The 20,450-nt window shown below is 44.2% G+C and overlaps 1 protein-coding gene across 1 annotated transcript in view; it reads right to left on the reverse strand.

The window, feature by feature from the left end:
* The window catches only part of KDM5B (lysine demethylase 5B), a 2,307,736-nt gene that overhangs the window by 609,460 nt on the left and 1,677,826 nt on the right, over window positions 1–20,450 (reverse strand). Inside the window, exons 14-16 of the mRNA XM_044076151.1 lie at window positions 16,842–17,023; window positions 15,375–15,499; window positions 3,300–3,450 (exon numbers count right to left, since the gene is read on the reverse strand). Of these exons, the coding sequence (XP_043932086.1) occupies window positions 3,300–3,450; window positions 15,375–15,499; window positions 16,842–17,023 (458 nt within the window). The remainder of the gene's footprint in view (window positions 1–3,299; window positions 3,451–15,374; window positions 15,500–16,841; window positions 17,024–20,450) is intronic.

The following is a 20,450-nucleotide window of genomic DNA, read 5'->3' on the forward strand; positions in this document are numbered from 1 at the left end:
TCCGAAGAGGTTCCAAAAGTATCGGAACAGAGATTGACTCCAGTACAACAGATCCCTCCTGCGGCTCCGAGGACAATGGAGCCGAGGAGGTAGTATCCATTTCTGAGTCCTTCTCCTTCGGACTCGAGGACAGTGGAGCCGAGGAGGAAGTATCCAATTTACAAACCTTCTCCGATGGCTCCGAAAAAGCAGACGGAGCCAGAGATCTTTTTCTTGGCCTTAGGAGGCTTAGACTTGGTACTAAAAGGCGGAGATGACTCCACAGCCTCCTCAAAGGAGGGCTTGATTAGACCCTTCAAAATTAGTTTATTTTTACGTTCCTGCAGAACCCTAAGGCTAAAAACATGACAGAAACTGCAGGACTCTTGCAAGTAAATAGCACCAAGACAATAAACACAGATAGAGTGCCCATCTGTAATGGACATTTTATAGCCACATTTTGTACACTTCTTAAACCCAGAGGGTTTATGTTCCTTTAGTTCTTTCGACATGGCAAGCAACCGCGCCACACACAACCGACAGAGTCAAACACAAAAGGAGGGCGGGAAGACCAACAAGCACTTAAAGGACAAGGAAACTAACTTAAACGCTTCCTAAAAGGGAGTTAACCACTAACACATGCACAACACAACAAGGGAACACAGTGAAGAGGACTAGGTCCTCTAACTTAAATGGGCCTAGCCCGCAAAAACAGTAGAGATACCACAAAACACTAAACTGTCAAAACCTCACGCAACAACTATTCAGGTACAAAGTTAGCTATCAAAATAGCTTTTGTCAAAAGGAAGACTGCTAAAATACTAAAAGTATTTTAAAAGGGTACTTAGCCATAGCCAAGCGAGACCACTTCCTAACTTTACGAGCGGCAAACGAGATCTGTGGCTAGGGCGAGGTGCATCCTGGGATACCGGGTTAGCCCAGCCAATTAGAGACTTCGTGCTAGAGAAATTTGGCCGAGTGTGAGTAAGGAATGTAGGCGTGACAGGACCACATAACATCAAATACTTCAGGTAGCAGCCAACCGGCACTTGTGAACTGCTTCTGCTTCAGGCTACATTTCAGCAAGAAAGACTGATGTACTGGCGTAGGCTGCACATTTTATACCCCTGACTACCTGACGTCATGGAAGAAGTGACAGCATCCGACGCAGAAATACTAAGACTCTGGTATTCGGGCCGACTGAGGGCTACCTGCAGGCAAATAACCCAAGTGTGAGGACTGCAACAGTGAAACATGAAGAACATCAGCTACGACTGAGTGACTGCTAATGATCGTGGTGAAAAGAAAATTACAAACAAAAGGTGGAAATAGAAGACTCCTGCAATAGATATCCTCAGAGATCATGGGAGGGAGAACTGAAAAGTATTCACGGGGAGAAGAGAAAGAAAAAGGCACAGAAAGAGGTTAGTGTGGGAACACATCGAACATACTAGACATTAAACTAAGGTGGATACTTGCAATCACTGTCTGTCTCAGAAACAAAGGTCTGAAAGTCCTCAGATTCAAACAGAAGTCTCAAGTGGAAGGCAGCCCCACCCCACAATCCAAAGAATTGTGCTCAGACTCTGAAGCCAAGCACGCAAACTGGCAAACAATGCTGGCTGTCAGGTGAAAAAGGTCCAGCACTTGAATGCATGCAAGTCAAAGATGGTACGCGAGAGTGAGGAAAGACAAGAGACCTGAATTCGATCCAGCAGCACCACTTCAAGATCCCATAAGGCATCAAAACAAACATTTATAGTACCAAGGCCTGTGCCATAAAAACATTACACAGAATGATCCAATGGTCCCTCCTCAACTAGGAGCACATGGCCCTGCTGGATGCGGAGGAGAAACAATAGAAGAGGCTGGTGCTGGTCACAAAACAGAATACACCAACTGGTGAGATAAGAGGTTGTAGCACTCTGGGATGCATATCTGAAGGTGGAAACCAGAAACAAGGCTTCCTGGCCCTTTAACCTCTGTGGTGGCAGCAGACCAGAAGAGGCTGAAGTCCACTCTAGTAGAGTATGAGTTCCAAGGATGCAAGGAACAGAAAGCCACTCTCAGTGTGGGCTTGCTTCCAAGACAGCTAGGTCAAGACCAGTTCTCTGGGTGATTTTTCAGACCTAAATCTAGGGCTGTTAGGGGCACCAACCGAAGAGCCCTTTATGCAAAAAGCACACTGCAATAAATACAAGGTCAATGAGAATTTCAAACATTTTAGTGTCACTGGAAACACAGTACCTACACCTATGGCCCAGGTCCAAGTTGTAAATTGTCCTAGGGCCTGCACACCACCTCTGTTAAATTCAAAACAAAATAAAATAAATGTGGAAATATTACCTATCACAGCAAGCACAAATATACAAACTGTGCAAATGGCATCAACGGAAGAATCAGGCTCAGGGGATGAGCAACCTTATATAGTCAATGCACTGCATCATAGCCAGAGTGGTCATAAGTATTGCAAATGTCCCAGTCAGCTGGACCTTCCAAAAACATGCCCGAAAGGGTGAATGCAACAATAAGACCCATCAAACAGGGTCTCAGAAATTAGATCATGACAGTTTCAACACATCCTTATTTTAGTTATCTGAACAAGACAGGAACAATGCTTAAACTGGCTTTTGAAAAGTTCCAAAAGCCACAACATAAAAACACTGCATGGATGAACACGTGATAATCTTGAGTGCATGGCTATACTTCAGTGCATGCAACAAGAATTTACAATGCGTGTATATACGTTTGTGTGTACATACAAATGGTTAACCTACTGTAAAACACAGATAGCAGCATTTATGCATGTGTGCCGCGTAACTCACACACTGCCTCTACTAATACATGTAGCTCCTACATACAATGATGCACATATTATATAACTGATCAACCACCCCATCACCCGATTACACAAAGTAGACAGGAATAGCAGACCTTCAAGTCTGTGATCAGTGCAGCAAATTAAATCTACTATCTTCCCAAGATAAAAAAAAATAAGAGGCCACCTGCATTTAATCCCACTTTATGGGCTGGTCTTCTAATAGTGGTCCTCTTAATAGCAGAGACAAAAATCTTCCATTTATGTAGTAGTAGTAACAGAGAATCAGTATTTTAAACCATGCCTATGGTACTGTGCAAACAAAATAAAACAGAAACCCTAAATCACTGCCAAAGCAAAACGCAAAGGCACAGTGCACCACTCATTCTCATCCAGATGCATGTTAATATAAAGTATACCATATATGCACAATGTACACAATTCTCCATCAGCTGTAGCTGTGATGCTGCACAAACTGTCTATAAAAATGGATACAGTCTACCTTGTTTGCCTTTTTCCATTCAAAAGCTGCTGAGCAACTGATGCACACTTTTCAGCATCCTGTGTAACCAACCGAAGGTGGCGTAGTAAATCATTGTCAGGGAACTTTTTCTTTTCAGATTCTTCTAGCAAAGCCTTGAAATCAGACAAGCCTGAAAGATAAAACTGACGTTTTTATGCGGGAGTTTCACTTGTACACAATTTAAACTAGATGCATATGCCACAAAACAATGGCTTGTAAATCTTCTGACAGGAGACCTTAACACTGGCCTTTCTTCAAAAATTTATGACACCGTGAAACAGAAGGTTAAAGTGCATACTTCCTAAAGTGCAAAATCATCATATTGTGTCCCAAGTGGTACACAAAAGTACAGTTGTGTACCTACCATAAATGTAGATGTTAGAGTGTATTCACTGTTGCAGTCATTACTCTTGGGTTATCCTGCTGGCAGGCTACCCTCAGTCGGCCAGAAAGTACAGTTTTGTACCTACCATAAATGTAGATGTTCGAGTGCTCATACAGCTGCAGTCATAACAGATGGGTTATCCTGCCGTCAGGCGGGTCCTCGGTCGGCCGAATTCCAAAGTCTAGGTCTGGCGTCGGTTGTCGTCGCTTCCTCCCTGACGTCAGTGCGGCAGGGGTATAAAAGAGGCAGCCAACGCCATTTTCTTCAGTTTTTCTTGCCCCAGATGTCAGGTGCCCCCAGGAGGAAGGCAAACAATGTTATGCAAAAATGCAATGTTGATAAATCAAAAACAGTAGTTGCAAGCAAATACACCATAAAAGTGTACCCCAAAAGGTTATATGAAAAGGGTTGGTCATAAGGCCTGTCCTAAGAGGGGTTGGAGGGAGGGAAACCTGGACTGCAGCTGTATGAGCACTCGAACATCTACATTTATGGTAGGTACAAAACTGTACTATGTTCATCGTGCATACAGCTGCAGTCATAACAGATGGGTAGAATCCCAAAGCTAAGTAAGGGTGGTAGGCACTAAGTGGAACTGGGAGGGGTTAGGATGCCCTGCAGGACTGCTGTGGCAAAGCCCGCTCTAGATTTAGAGTATAGTGGGAGGTGATAGTGCTTGGAGAAAGTGTGCACTGAACTCCAGGTGGCTGCTTCCAAAATATCCTTGGTAGGGACCCCCCTGAGGAAGGCTGCTGAGGTAGCTGTGGCTCTGGAGTGGGATCTGATGCATGCAGGCACAGTTTTTCCATGAAATGAATAACAAAAGCGTATGCAGTGGGCTATCCATTTTGAAATTGTCTGTTTGGAAATGGCCTTTCCTTGAGCACCTGCAGCATAGGACACAAAGAGTTGCTCAGATTTCCTGAATGGCTTTGTCCTGTCCAAATAATAATGAAGTTGTCTGTGAATATCCAAGGAATGTAGTAGTCTTTCCCCTTTGTTTTGTGGATTAGGATAAAAGGTAGGTAAGTGGATAGTCTGATTCAAAGCTACACTGGATACTACCTTTGGCATAAAGGCAGGGTTGGTTCGTAAGGAAACTGTCCTGATGGAAAATGATGAATGGGTGCACAGCCATGAGGGCCTGTAGCTCCGAAACCCTGCAAGCTGAAGCGTGGATCTTGATGGAGGAGAAAGAAAGTCCATTGTTTAACATCTCAGCTACGTACTGTAAAATTTGAGGTATAGTTATTACCCAAGGATTCTGACCCTTCTTTTGATTCCAGGCACAAAATCGTTTCCATTTGGCGGAGTAGGCCTTTCTAGTAGAAGGTCTTCTGGCCTCCAAGATGACATCCTGCACCTCCTCGGAGAGGAGAAACTATTGGGAAATCAAGGAATTCTCCATGCAGCTAGATTTAGAGTTTTGAGATGGCTGTGAAGAGTTTTGTAGTTGTGCTGGGACAACAGAAGCGGGACTAGACGTAGGATCCATGGTGGGGAATGTGTCAGGCTCTTCAGGAGCGGATACCAGTGTTGCCTTGGCCAGTCTGGAGCAATGAGAATCATTTTCGGCCTATCTGCTCTGGCTTTTAATAGAACTTTGGGCAGCAGAGGAAGAGGCGGGAAGGCATAGACTGTCAATATTGCCCAATTGAAGGAAAGTGCGTCCACTTTCCAGGCCTGTGGATGATAGGGCCTTGAACAAAATGGCAATTTCTGTGGGTAGCAAAGAGATCTATGTCTGGCTGTCCCCATGCCTGAGTTATCTTTGTGAAAATTTGAGGATGCAACTTCCATTCGTGTGGATCTGTCATATTTCTGCTTAGGTTGTCTGCCAGTGTGTTTTCCTTCCCTGGCAGGAATTGTGCCTGTAGTTGAATTTTCACTTCCAGTGCTGTGTTTCATAGGGTCATGGCTTGCCTGCACAGGGGGTATGAATGAGTTCCCCCCTGTTTGTTTATGTACCACATCACTGTGGTGTTGTCTGTCCTTATCAATAGCTGGCCTGGATGCAGTAGGTCTTTGAAGGTCATAATAGCCTTTTGCACGGCTAGCATTTCCTTTTGGTTGATGTGAAGGAGCTTCTCTTTTCGTGCCCATTTTCCCTGAATGCACTGATTTGTCATGTGTGCTCCCCAGGCGTAGTCTGAGGCGTCTGTTGTAATGATTTGAGTTGCTTGAGGTACACAGAAAGGAAGACCTGTGTTTCTTTAACAAGCTTGAGCCCACCACATAAATTCCTTTTGAAGGCATGGAATGAGTGGTATAATTGCTTCCAAGCTGTGGCTGTGTTGAGACCATAAAGTTTTTTAGGTACCATTGAAGTTTCCTCATATGTAGCTTTGCACATGGGATAAGTAGGATGCAAGATGCCATGAATCCCAGAGCCTGCAGGACTTTCCTTGCAGTTACCCTGGTGTGAGTTGCCATTTTTCTGAAGTATTGTGACAGTTGCCCTTGCTTGTCTGGCGTGAGGTAGGCCATCTGGGTAGTTGTATCCAAGTTGGCACCCAGGAAAATAATTTGTTGAGAGGGTATTGGTTTTGATTTCCTTTTGTTGACTGTGTATCTCAGGAAGTTCAACAGTTTTTACAAACGCCAGATGCTGCAGTAGTATGTCCTTGCTGTCCGCTTGGATCAGGCAGTCGTCCAGATATGGGTAGATTTGTATCCCTTGTAGTCTGCAGAAGGCGGTTACTGATGCCAGGCATTTCGTAAACACTCTGGGCGCAGTAGATAAGCCAAAGGGCAATGCAGAGAATTGGTAATGGATTGAACCTGCAAGAAATCTGAGGTATCTTCTGCAATCTTGTCTGATAGGGACATGCAGGTATGCCTCCTTGAGGTCCAATGTTACCAGCCAAGCCTCCTTGCCCAGCATGGGAAGAAGCTGCTGTAATGTGAGCATCTTGAATTTTGGCACCTGTAGATATGTGTTTAGGATGGATAGGTCTAAGATAGGTCTCCAATCTTTGTCTTTCCTTGGTACCAGGAATAGTCTGGAATAAAACCCTTGACCTTGTTCTTTTGCAGGTACCTGTTGGATTGCTTTCATGTCCATGAGAGCTGAAATTTGTTTTTGTGCCTCTGCCCTTTGATTTTGTGGCAGGTTTGGCATGCCTCTCATTTTTGGAAGGGAGTGAAAGTGGAACCTGTAGCCTCTGTCTATAATGTCCAGAATCCATTTGTCTTTTGTAACAATATGCCAATTTTTTGAGAATAATGTCAGTTTTCCGCCCAAAGGTGCTGCCATTAAAGCTTTGCTTGGCAGGTGTAGGGGGAAGTCATTGTGTCTGTTTTCTAAAAGACTGTGATCTATCTTCTCCACCTCTTGGGGTTGGTGCTTGCCACTGTCTGGCTCTGAAAGATCCTTGAGGTTGCCCTCTACCCCTTGGACGCCTGTATCTGCCCCTTTGAGGTCTGTCCGTGGCTAGAAAGGACCAATTTTCTGAAGGCCAGTTTCTGCTGAAACGTGGAGGCTGTACCTGCAGGAAATCTTTCACTGTTTGCATTGATTTCACTTTTTCCTCCATTTTCTTTAGCACCTCCTCTGCTTTAACACCAAACAATACATTTTTTTGAAGGGGTGCATCTAATAATTTAGCTTTGACATGATCTGGTAAGGTTTGCTCTTTGAGCCAAGCATGCCTACGTATAACAGACCCCGTAACAGCTGCTCTACATGAGGCCTCTAAAGCATCAAAACCACACTGCAAGGTATGTTTACCCACTTGCTCTGCACCATGCAACAAATCCTGCAACTCTTAAATCTGGTTGTTCTGGTTGTGTCATTTTGCTTTTCAGCTGAGATATCAAAAACTGTTGATACTTTAACATATGGAACTGACAGTTTAATGCCCTCATGGTTAAAGTGGCCGAGGTGTACACCTTTTTCCCCCCACCGTTCTAAAGATATGGAATCTCTCTCTGAAGGTAATGGGTTTTTAGCAGTAGAGGCCTTAAATCCCTTGGGACCCTGTGAAATAGTTTCTGGGTCAGCAGTATGGCTTTTATATAGGAACTGGTGAGAATCTGAAACCCGGTAATACCTGTCTGGTTTAACAGGAGCTGGAGGCAAAGAATCAGGATTAAGGCTGGCTTCTGTGTACACATCATCCAATATATCTAGAACAGGGGGGATAGCCAGAGGCCTATGCTGGGGGAGCAGAAGAAATTCCCTGAGCCTTTTCTTGGAATCTGAGTAATCTTGGCCTTCCCAGTGAAAGTGTTCCCTCAATGTATGCAGGGTTTCCCCAAAAGAGAAGTCCTCGGGGGGGGGGGTGACCGAGGGAATAGACTCCTCTGCATCAGAGTCTTCGAATGGAGAATAGGCACAATCCTGATCCTCAGAAAGTTCTGAGGCAATAGAAGCTTGATCTGAGGAAGGGTAGTCTTCCTCTAATCTGGGCCTTTTGTCAGAGGGGGTTGAGAACCCCTGATAAGAGTAATCAAATCCTCAGCCATTTTAAGCATCTGTTTTTTAGGCATGGAGCCTTGAGAGGGTGTCTGAGGAACCTGTTTTTTGGTTTTCAAGGCTGTTTTAGATTTAGTGAAGGCTTTAATAGAGAAGGTGGAAGGCCTGAAGACCCCTTGAGAAATGGCAGGCCTGTCTAAATTCTGAGTTTCCCCGCCAGGAGTGGCGTCGGTATCTGCAGTAGGAATGGGGGCCGAGGAGCCTGCGATCTCGGGTACTGAAGACACCAGTAATGCATTGTCATCGGTACTCAGGGGCTGCGTAGGCACCTCGCTGAGTACCGGAGAACTGGTAGTCGGCCTTAGCGTGGTATCAGTAGTTGGTGCGGACCTCGTATGCCGGACCTTATCTTTGCATTTTTTGCTCAAAACTGGAGTCTGAGTATCCGACGACATAATATAATTAAATTTTTTGCCAAAAAAGTGAAGGGCGAACTCCGCCCGACACTTAATACTGCGTTTGTTGAATCTAGCACAAAAACGGCAGGCCGAGACGTCGTGCTCTGGGCCTAAGCAAGGTATACAGTAAGAGTGGAAATCCTTATGCGGTATTTGCTTCCCACATGAAATGCAATTATTAACTTTGTCTGACATCGGTCTGAGGCAAGAAAAGTTTCCCCAATGGGGTACTTAGCTTTCAAGAAGACTTCGGCTGAAATACTTTCGTAAATCTCAGGAGCTGGCCGACCGGCACTTGCGAACTGCTTCTGCTTCGGACACCACGCGGCAAGAAAGACTGGAGAAAATGGCGTTGGCTGCCTTTTATAGCCTGCCGCACTGACGTCAGGGAGGAAGCGATGACAACCGACGCCGGACCTAGACTTTGGAATTCGGCCGACCGAGGACCCGCCTGACGGCAGGATAACCCATCTGTTATGACTGCAGCTGTATGCACGATGAACATTTCCAAAGTCTAGGTCCGGCATCGGTTGCTGTCGCCTCTTCCCTGACGTCAGTGCGCCAGGGGTATAAAAGATGCAGCAGACGCCATTTTCTTCAGTTTTTCTTGCCCTAGATGTCAGGTGCCCCCAAATTGGTAGGCTGAAAAATATGCCAATAAAAATGCATGCAGTAAAGTAAAACTCTTCCTTCATCTACAAGCAAATACACCACATAGGTTGTATAGAATATAGAAGTACAGATAAGTCCCAGCAAAGGAAAGGGGGATGGTGGGTGGGTAACGTGGACTGCAACAGTGAATACACTCTAACATCTACATTTATGGTAGGTACACAACTGTACTATGTTCATCGTGTTTCACTGTTGCAGTCATTACTCTTGGGTTGAATCCAAAAGCTGAGGATGGGTGGCTGAGCTAAATAGGATTAGGAGAGGCTATGAGGTCCTGCAGAACTGCAGTGGCAAAGTCTGCCCTGGACTTAGAGTAAAGAGGTAAGTGGTAGTGCTTTGTGAAAGTGTGCACTGAACTCCAAGCTGCAGCCTCTAAGATATCTTTTGTTGGTACTCTTCTGAGGAAGGCTGCTGAAGTGGCTGCTGCTCTGGTGGAATGAGGTCTAATGCCCTTAGGCACTGATTTGCCATGTTGAGAATAGCAGAAACTGATGCAATGGCCTTATCCATTTAGAAATAGTCTGCTTTGAGATAGCCTTTCCTTGTGATCCTGCAGCATATGACACTAAAAGTTGCTCAGTCTTTCTGAAAGCTTTAGTTCTGTCCAAATAGAAGCGTAACTGCCTGTGTATGTCCAAAGAATGCAGAATTTTCTCACCCTTGTTCTGTGGATTTGGATAAAAGGTAGGCAAGTGAATGGTTTGGTTGAGGGCCACACTGGATACCACCTTAGGCAAAAAATGTAGGATTTGTCCTCAGAGACACCCTGTCTGTATGAAAAATGATAAAAGGTTCCACAGCCATGAGTGCTTGTAACTCCGAGACTCGCCTTGCTGTGGTTATTGCTAGGAGTAGAGCTGTTTTCCAGGATAAGAATTGTATATCTGCTGTTGAAGCTGTCTCGATGAGGTCCCAGGCTATTGGTGCTCTCCTTGGAGGCCTAATGTTTTTGGCCCCTCTGAGGTGCTGCCTTATTAAAGGATGAGAAAAGCTAGGTGGTTCCGTATTGTAATGGGCTGAAACGGCAGAGGCATGAATCTTAATTGATGAGAAAGAAAAGCCTTTGTTCAGCATCTCAGTTGGGTATTGCAAAATCTGAGGTACATTTAGTACACACATGTAAATGCCTTGTTCCTGGCTCCAAGCACAGAATCTCTTCCATTTTTCTGCATAAGATTTTCTGGTACTGGGCCTCCAAGATAATATCCATAACAGCTTTTGAAAGAGGTGTGTTCTGAATGGTTACATTATCCGCCATGCTGCCAGATTTAAGGTCCTGAGTTGGCTGTGCAGGATCTGATTGTTTTGTTGGGTCAAGCAAGTGAAGTTTGAGGCAATATCCATGCTGGACCTTGAGACATGCTCTTTAGGACTGGGTACCAGTGCTGGCATGGCCAGTCTGGTGCAATCAGTATCATTTTTGGCTTCTCTTGTCTGACCTTTAGGAGTACCCTGGGAAGGAGAGGCAGTGGAGGAAAGGCATATACTGTTAGGTTTTTCCAGCTGAAGGATAGGGCGTCCACTTTCCATGCTTGTTTGTGATAAATCCTTGTGCAAAATCTCTGCAATTGGTAGTTGTGAGGGGAGGCAAATAAATCTATGTCTGGGCATACCCATTTCCTTATCATGTTGAAGACTTGTGGATCCAGTTTCCATTCATGGGGATCCATGAGGTTTCTGCTTAGTTCGCCTGCCAGAGTATTTGTTTTTCCTGGCAGGAATTGTGCTTGCAGGTGAATTTGAAAAGCCAATGCTGTGTCCCATAAGGTCATTGCTAGTCTGCAGAGGGGGTAGGAATGTGTACATCTCTGCTTGTTTATGTACCACATGACCATAGTATTGTCTGTCTTTATCAGTAGTTGTCGTGGATGAAGCAGGTCCTTGAAAGCTGTCAGGGCATTCTGAACAGCTAGAATCTCTTTTTGACTGATGTGAAGATGCATCTGGTTTGCAGGCCATGTGCCCTGAATACATTTTCCTGCCATATGGGCCCCCCCAGGCATAATCTGATGCATCCAGTGTTAGTGTCTGTCTGGCTGTGGGTAAACTGAATGGCAGACCCTTGTTGTGGTGACAGGCTTCTGCCCAACATCGAAACTCCTATTGTAGGCCGGGAATGAGTGCAATTACTGTCTCCAGGCTGTGGCAATGCTGAGTCCAAACACTTTTTAGATACCATTGTAGTTTCCTCATATGCAGTCTGGCATATGGAATTAGTAGAATGCAGGATGCCATGAAACCCAGGGCCTGCAGGATTTTCCTTGCAGATAAGTGGGTTTTTGTTGCCAATTTCTTGAAGTAAGAAGTTAGTTGCTTTTGTTTGTCTGGCGTGAGATAAGCCATCTGGGCAGTTGTATTTAAGCTTGCGCCCAGGAATATTATCTCTTGAGAGGGCACTAGTTTTGACTTCTTTTTGTTTACTGTGTACCCTAGGCCAGTTAGTAATCTTTTTACAAATGCCAGATGCTTTAAAAGAATGTCTTTGCTCTCTGCTTGAATTAGGCAGTCATCCCAGTAGGGATATATTTGAATTCCTCTGTCTGCAAAACGCAATTACTGGTGCCAGGCATTTTGTGAAGACCCTGGGCGCAGTAGATGAGCCAAAGAACAGTGCAGAGAATTGGTACTGCATTGAGGCAGCTATGAATCTGAAGTATCTTCTGCAAGATTGTCTGATTAGGACATGCAGGTATGCCTCTTTTAGGTCCAAAGTTAAGAGCCAAGCCTTCTTGCTCAGCATGGGCAGTAGCTGCTGTAGAGTCAACATCTTGAATTTTGGAACTTCCAGAAACGTATTTAGTATAGATAGGTCCAGTATTGGTCTCCAGGTTCTGTCCTTTCTGGGTACTAGGAAAAGTCTTGAGTAAAATCCTTGCCCCTACTCTCTTTGTGGTACTTGCTGAATGGCCCTCATGTCCATGAGAGCTGTAATTAGTTTTTGTGCTTCTGCCCATTGATTGTGGGGCAGGTCTGGCATACCTTTTGACCTTGGTAGTGTGTGAAAATGGAACCTGTAGCCTTGGGACACTATGTTCAGGACCCATTTGTCTTGGGTAACCATTTGCCAATTTGTTGAAAAAAGTGCTAGTTTTCCACCTAACAGGGCTATCAAAAGAAAAGTGCTTGGATCTGAAAGTCATTGGGACTGTTTCCTGTAAGGTTGTGATTTGTCTTCTTCGCTTTTGGAGGTAGGAGCACCCCATTGTTTAGGCCTCGGAGCTGAGATCTGCCTCTAGGATGCCTGTATCTGCCTCTTTGTGGTCTGTCTGCCACTGGAAAGGACCAATTTTTAGAAGGCCAGTTTCTGCTAAACCTGGGTGGCTGTACCTGTAAGAAATCCTTGACTGTCTGCATGGATTTTGCTTTATCCTCCATTTTTTTCAACACCTCTTATGCTTTAGTACCAAACAAAGTATCATGCTGCAATGGTGCATCTAATAATTTTGCTTTAACATGATCAGGCAGATTCTGTTCCTTTAACCAAGCATGCCTTCTAATAACAGAACCTGTAACATCGGCCCTGCAAGAGGCCTCCAATGAATCATAACCACATTGCAAAGTATGCTCTCCCACTTGTTCAGCTGCATGCAATAAATCCTGCAATTCCTTGTTCTCTGAACATTCAGTATTTGTCAACAATTTCTGTTTAAGCAGTGACATCAAATACTGCTGATATTTAAGCATATGAAACTGACAATTTAAAGCCCTTACAGCCAAGGTAGCAGAAGTGTAGACTTTTTTCCCCCCATCTGTCTAGAGCCCTAGAATCCCTATCAGAGGGTAAGTGTTTTTTTGCAGTGGAAGCTTTAACCCCTTTCTGGATCAGCAGTGGGGTTCTTATATAGGAATTTATGAGAATCCGGAACCCTGTAGTATCTGCCTGGCTTAGCAGGTGCAGGGGGTAAAGAGTCAGGGGACAGGCCGGACTCTGAAAATACATCTACAATGTCTAAAACAGGTGGAATAGCAAGGGGTCTATGCTGAGGAAGTAGCAGAAAGTCTTTGAGCCTTTTCTTAGATTCAGAATAATCTTGGCTCTCCCAGTGGAAATGCTCCCTCATGGTATGCAGGGTTTCCCCAAAAGAATAATCCTCAGGAGGAGAGGCTGAAGGAATGGATTCTTCAGCATCAGAATCCTCATAGGGAAGCATGGAGTAATCCTGTTCAGAACAGGAATCAGAGGAAATAGAAACCTGATCAGAAGAATCATACTCTGTCTTGCCTAGGCCTCTTATCAGGAGGGGGATGGAAGCCCCTGATCAAAGTAATTAGGTCTTCGGCCATTTTAAGTATCTGTTTTTTAGGCATGGAAGTCTGAGTAGGAGAATGCTGTACTTGTTTCTTTGTCTTTAGAGCTGCTTTAGTCTTTGAAGATGAAGATGGCTTAATATATAGTTGTGTAGGTCTGAAAACACCCTCAGAAGCAGATGCCTGCTCAGCGGCTCTGGACCCATCTGAGGGAATGATTTCCAAGTGTCCAATACCTTGAGTATCCAGAGGCCCAGTCGGCTCCACGTGGGAGTTGGAAGCGGCCTGTGGCTCTGAGGTAGCGGGCGCCAGGGGCTGCGAAAGCACCTCACTGACAACCGGCGAACGGCCTAGCAGAGGCCTCGTCGTCGGTTTTGGACCTTGGATGCCTATCCTTTTCCTTGTCCTTGCGTTTTTTGTAAACTCCGGTTCTCAGCTGGTCCGACGGCATTATATAATTAAATCTTCGGCCAAAGTAATGAAATGCAAAATCAAACCGACGCTTAATAGTGTGTTGGTTAAATCTAGCACAAAACAGACAGCTAGCAACGTTGTGATCAGGGCCTAGGCAAGGAATACAGTAAGAATGAAAATCCTTATGAGGTATTTGCTTCCCACAAGAAATACAATTGTTAACTTTTTCTGACATTGGTCTGGAGCAAGAAAAAAGTTTCCACAACGGGGTACTTAGCTTTAATGAAGACTTCGGTTCTGAAATTCGAATTTGAAAATCTCAGGAGTCGGCCGACCGGCACTTGCGAACTGCTTTTGCTTCGGGCACCACGCGGCAAGAAAGACTGAAGAAAATGGTGTCGACTGCATCTTTTATACCCCTGGCGCAGTGACGTCAGGGAAGAAGCGACAGCAACCGACGCCGGACCTAGACTTTGGAATTCTGGCCAACTGAGGGTAGCCTGCCAGCAGGATAACCCCAAGAGTAATGACTGCAACAGTGAAACACGATGAACATCTGCAAATACACATTTGCTTCCTCCACAAGTTGCATTTTTATCTACTGGCACTAATCAGAGTACTGCTTCATAAAAAAGGACATTTTTTCATTTACTGCAACTTCCTCATACTCAACATCCTCACACACTATTGCTGCTAAACATAAGTATTTGAAAAGCATAGTTCTGCATGGAGGACTATCCCCTATGGCATTTTGTTTGCTAGCTTGTCAGTACCTGTTTCAATATAAACATATTATACTCAATATGTTGCTTACTGATTTTTTTTTTAACTTGTACCTAAAAGAACAGCTTCTCATTTACTCTATTGTATATTTTCTGCCCTCTACTACAATCCTGTAATGTTTATTTATTGTTATTGTATATTAAGTCAATGTTTGCTTAACTGTACTGTGGAGCTTTTCTCACCGGGCCTCAGCTGAAAAAGGCCACTTGCCTAGTCAGACTATCACAGTCAACAAATGTCAAATAAATAATAAAAACCATTACAGGTTGGGGGGGGGGGGGTCATATAAATTAACCTGCCCAATCTTTTTAATGCTCATTCTAAAACGTAATACCATATTAGTTTTCAATATAAAGGAAACTTCAGAAAGAAATCAGATTTTGTATTTCTCAACTTTCAACACACCAGAAAAGAATGGTGTTTAAATAAGTACTGCTATTACTGTCAATGTTTTCTCCTATAAAAGTTGCACCAATTCAGGGTCTCCCTAAAATACAGCACTTTCTCTCTCGGTATCTTCAGCAGCTATGCAATATACACAAAGTAATCAGTAGCCAAGACACCAGATAAGTGAGGGTTAAAATCTAATTATATCTAGCCCTGCTTGGAACTTGCAAACCATGCAACTCTAATCTGAAGTAAAGCAAATGTGGAGAGGAGACAGAAAACACACTTACTCTTTTTACTGTTCACTTTTGCTTCCAAAGATTCAGTGACGGTGGCAGCCCACTCATTATAGGACTCTGCTCGTAGTTTTAATGCATTCATCATTGGATAAAGATCATCCAGTGTATACTGATACCTGCACATGATATAACATATCACTGTACCAGTGTATAAACCATGTTATGCTTTTATGCAGTTCATTAAAATATTCATGTTAAAAATAACTTTTCGCAGAACGGAACATTAACCGCTGACTGCATAACAGCTCATCTATAAAACATTTTTCACCATATTTTAATCTGACTCCTCTCAACTTGTGTCAAAAATTCTGTTATGCAGTTGAGTAATTATGAATGCAGCACACATTGTATGGTACTGTAACAAGCACAGTGACTGATTTTCTACAGCTACAGATCATCCATTTTTACACTCTACACAAAGTCCTACTTGTGTGTGACCAAATACCAAAAACTACTACATGATGGACTGGCCCTGTGGGGCACTGAAAACCTTCATGGAGACCAAGATGACTCATGGGTGCCTAGTGGCATAGGTGGTGGAAGGACTGAGTGAGAGAGCATGACAATACATTATCAAAGCCAGTTTCCCAGTCCTGGAGGAGGGACACTGTGAAGTCTCATTGCAAGAGCAGCTTTTACAGCATGGCAAGCTGCATGCTACAAGTGGTACAATACTGTTTGGTCAGAAAGGTGCTCATGTGGGGAAGAGAACATGCATCTCCTGAAGGCACCAAATGCAGAGCTTGCAAAGCTTCTGTAGGGGGATAGGGATTAGGGCACACTCCAGCTCCACAGAGAGGGGGGGTCAGCTGATTCAAAGGAGGCCAAAGTAGATCCTGTAGATCCAATGAATGAGGACAGGAGCAGGTGGCAGCTTATAGCCAGATAACAGGGGTATTACCAAGACCTCCCACAGGCTGAAAAAAATAAATATGTATGTATATCCACACGCATATATTACATCCATCCATCCTCAACCCCTTTTCCCATTTTGCACATGGGGTCAGGGTGTCACTTCAGCAGTGAGAATCATCTCAAGCCAAGGTTTACACCACCGGCTGGCTAGCCCTGCAGCGGTAGTTCAGTTGGACCACTCACTCGTGCACACACACTCACCTACGGCCAAATTTAAAGTGTCCAATCCGCCTACTGCATGTCTTTGGAATGTGGGAGGAAACCGGAGCACCCACAGGAAACCCATGTGACCGCAGGGAGGACATGCACACTCCGCACAGAAGGCATCCCAGCTGAGAATCAAACCAGAGGACCTCCTGCTGTGAGGCAACAATGCTAACTGCTGCAACACAGTACCCACCCCCTTAATATAGAGGTGGACACATATTACACACACACACACACACACACACACACACACACACACGATTAAAAAGTGTTAATCTAACAGCTGTTGAAAAAGTTAGCAGAAAGCACATCTTTATAAAAAAATGAAGTATTTACCTCAGGATGTACTTGTAGGATGGACAGGAGCAAATATAGTCTACGTGGTACAAGCACACCAGCGCTTTAGGGCTGCAAGGACATGAAACAGCAGATGTGAAACAGGTTGTTTTGCATTTCAAGCACTGGCGCTCATCATCTGCCAACAACTCAAACACTTCTCTTCGGGATTCTATTACTCCCTGAAATGCAAAGAAGCTATTTAGGAAAGACCTGGTCAAAACAGGAGTGATATTTAATGCAGAAAAACATGCATTCAGGTGGTAAGTATATTACATATCAAAAAGGACACAAACTGCAGCATTTCTGCAACTGCAATAAAGGACTACATACAAGCATTCTGTCCACCTCTGAAACACCAAATGCTGCATTATTTAAAGAAACATCCTTTTTCAACAATGAAGACAGTGCATATAAATTTTTTATCAAAGCATTTCTTCCTTGCAAAACTCACCATAAAAGTAGTAAATAACCAGCTACTCACTCACCCTCTGTGGGTGACATAACGAGTCCTGATGCTATCAGCTTACATGATGCAATACAACTGTGTACGCAGCACACACAGTGAGGAAAGACTGCCTGAATCTTATGAAGCAGTCAAAACTTCATTCATGTTTCAAGCCACAACCTCAACCCTCTTAATTTGTATGATCGAATTTTCTACACAGTCAAAATATTCCCTATGGTAAGTCACCTATCTGTACTTTGTAAGGGCATACTTGCATCAAATCCTATGGGTTTTACACAGTCTCTTCATACTGCCTTGTTCTCGAAATGGTAACTGACATGTATAACCCCAAGTACGTCTTTGTTACAATTCAAGATGCCTGAACAGATCCACACCTTTTAGATGGACAGTTTCCACATTAAGTTATCAAGCTATGCACAGAGATAAGGAAAAGAAAAGTACAGTTGTGTACCTACCATAAATGTAGATGTTCGAGTGTATTCACTGTTGCAGTTATTACAATTGGGTTATCTTGCTGGCAGGCTACCAACAGTCAGCCTGAATTCCAAAGTCTAGGTCCAGCGTCAGTTCCTGTCGCCTCCTCCCTGACGTCAGTGCGCCAGGGGTATAAAAAGATGCAGCCGACGCTATTTTCTTCAGTTTTTCTTGCCCCAGATGTCAGGTGCCCCCAAAAGGGTAGGCTAAAAATATGTCTATAAAGCATGCATGCCTCAAGTAACAAGTTTCCTTCATCTACAAGCAAATACACCACATAGGTTGTATAGAATAGAGAAGTACAGAAATGGTCCAGCAAAGAAAAGGGGGATGGTGGGAGGGTAACCTAGACTGCAACAGTGAATACACTCTAACATCTACATTTATGGTAGGTACACAACTGTACTATGTTCATTGTGTTTCACTGTTGCAGTCATTACAATTGGGTTGAATCCCAAAGCTAAGGTTGGGAGGCTGGAGCTAAATAGAATTAGGAGTGGCTATGAAGCCCTGCAGGACTGCAGTGGCAAAGCCTGCCCTGATTTGGAGTAGAGTGGTAAGTGGTAGTGCTTTGTAAAGGTGTGCACCGAACTCCAGGTTGCAGCCTCTAAAATGTCTTTGGTTGGCACTCCTCTGAGGAAGGCTGCTGAAGTGGCTGCTGCTCTGGTTGAATGTGGCCTAATGTCCTTAGGCACTGATTTGCCATGTTGAGAATACCATTAACGAATGCAGTGACCTATCCACTTGGAAATAGTCTGCTTTGAGATAGCCTTTCCTTGTGATCCTGTAGCATATGCTACCAGTAATTGCTCAGTCTTTCTGAAAGCTTTGGTTCTGTCCAAGTAGAAGTGCAGTTGTCTGTGCATGTCCAAAGAATGCAGAAGTTTCTCACCCTTATTCTGCGGGTTTGGATAAAAGGTAGGCAAATGAATAGTTTGGCTGAGGGCCACACTGGACACTACCTTAGGCATAAATGTGGGGTTTGTCCTTAGAGAAACCCTATCTGGATGAAAAATGATAAAAGATTCCACAGCCATGAGTGCCTGTAGCTCTGAGACTCATCTTGCAGAGGTTATTGCTAGGAGCAGAGCTGTTTTCTATGATAAAAATTTTATGTCAGCTGTAGCGGCTGGCTCAAAAGGAGACAGAGTGAGTTTTTCCAAGACATAACTGAGGTCCCATGCAGGTATTGGTGATCTCCTTGGAGGCCGTAAGTTTTTGGCTCCTCAGAGGTACTGCCTTAATAAAGGATGAGGAAAAAATAGGTGGCTCTGTATTGTAATGAGCTGAAATGGCAGAGGCATGAATCTTAATTGATGAAAAGGATAGGCCTTTGTCCAGCATCTCAGTTAAGTATTGTAAAAATCTGAGGGATATTTGGAACAGTCATGTTAATTCCTTGTGCCTGGTTCCAAGCACAGAATCTCTTCCATTTTTCTGCATAAGATTATCTGGTACTGGGCCTCCTGGCCTCCAAGATAACATCCATCACTGCTTTAGAGAGAGGTGTGTTTTGTAAAGTTACATTATCCGCCATGCTGCCAGATTTAAGGTCCTCAGTTGGCTGTGCAGGATCTGATTGTTTTGTTGGGTCAGTAAGTGAGGAATTTGAGGTACTGCCCATGCTGGACACTGAGTCAAGTTCCTGAGGATTGGGTACCAGTGCTGACGGGGCCAGTCTGGGGCAATCAGTATCATTTTTGGCTTCTCTTGTCTGACCTTTAGGAGTACCTTGGGGAGGAGAGGCAGTGGGGGAAAGGCATATACTGTTAGATTTTTCCAGCTGAAAGATAGAGCATCCACTTTCCATGCTTGCTTGTGATAAGTCCTTGTGCAGAATCTCTGTAGATGGCAGTTGTGAGGGGAGGCAAATAGATCTATGTCTGGGCATCTCCAATTCCTTGTTATCCTACTGAAGACTTGTGGATCCAATTTCCACATGTGGGGATCCACGAGGTTTCTGCTTAGTTCATATGCCAGAGTATTTATCCTTCCTGGCAGGAATTGTGTTTGCAGATGTACCTGGTAAGTCAATGCTGTGTCCCACAAAGTCATGGCTAGTCTGCAAAGGGGGTAGGAATGTGTGCCTCCCTGCTTGTTTATGTACCACATGACTGTAGTATTGTCCGTCCTTATTAGTAGTTGTCCTGGATGAAATAGGTCCTTGAAGGCGGTCAGGGCATTTTGAACAGCTAGCATCTCTTTTTGGTTGATATGTAGATGCATTTGGATTGCAGACCATGAGCCCTGAATACATCTTCCTGCCATGTGGGCCCCCCAGGCATAATCCGATGCATCTGTTGTCAATGTTTGCCTGGCTGGGGGTATGGTAAATGGCTGCCCCTTGTTGTGGTGACAGGCTTATACCCACCATCAAAACTCCTGTTGCAGGCAGGGAATGAATGTAATTATTGTTTCCAGGCTGTGGCAATGTTGAGTCCAAACACTTTTTAGATACCATTGTAGTTTCCTCATATGCAGTCTTGAATATGGAATTAGCAGAATGCAGGATGCCATGAAGCCCAAAGCCTGCAGAATTTTTCTTGCAGTCACCTGGGTGTTTGTTGCCAACTTTTTGAAATAAGTAGTCAGTTGCCTTTGTTCGTCTTGCATGAGATAAGCCATCTGGGCAGTTGTATTTAAGCTTGCACCCAGGAATATTATTG

This window comes from Protopterus annectens, chromosome 7.part0 (genome assembly GCF_019279795.1).
Source record: "Protopterus annectens isolate FY-2018-M chromosome 7.part0, PAN1.0, whole genome shotgun sequence".
Taxonomy (NCBI): domain Eukaryota; kingdom Metazoa; phylum Chordata; order Ceratodontiformes; family Protopteridae; genus Protopterus; species Protopterus annectens.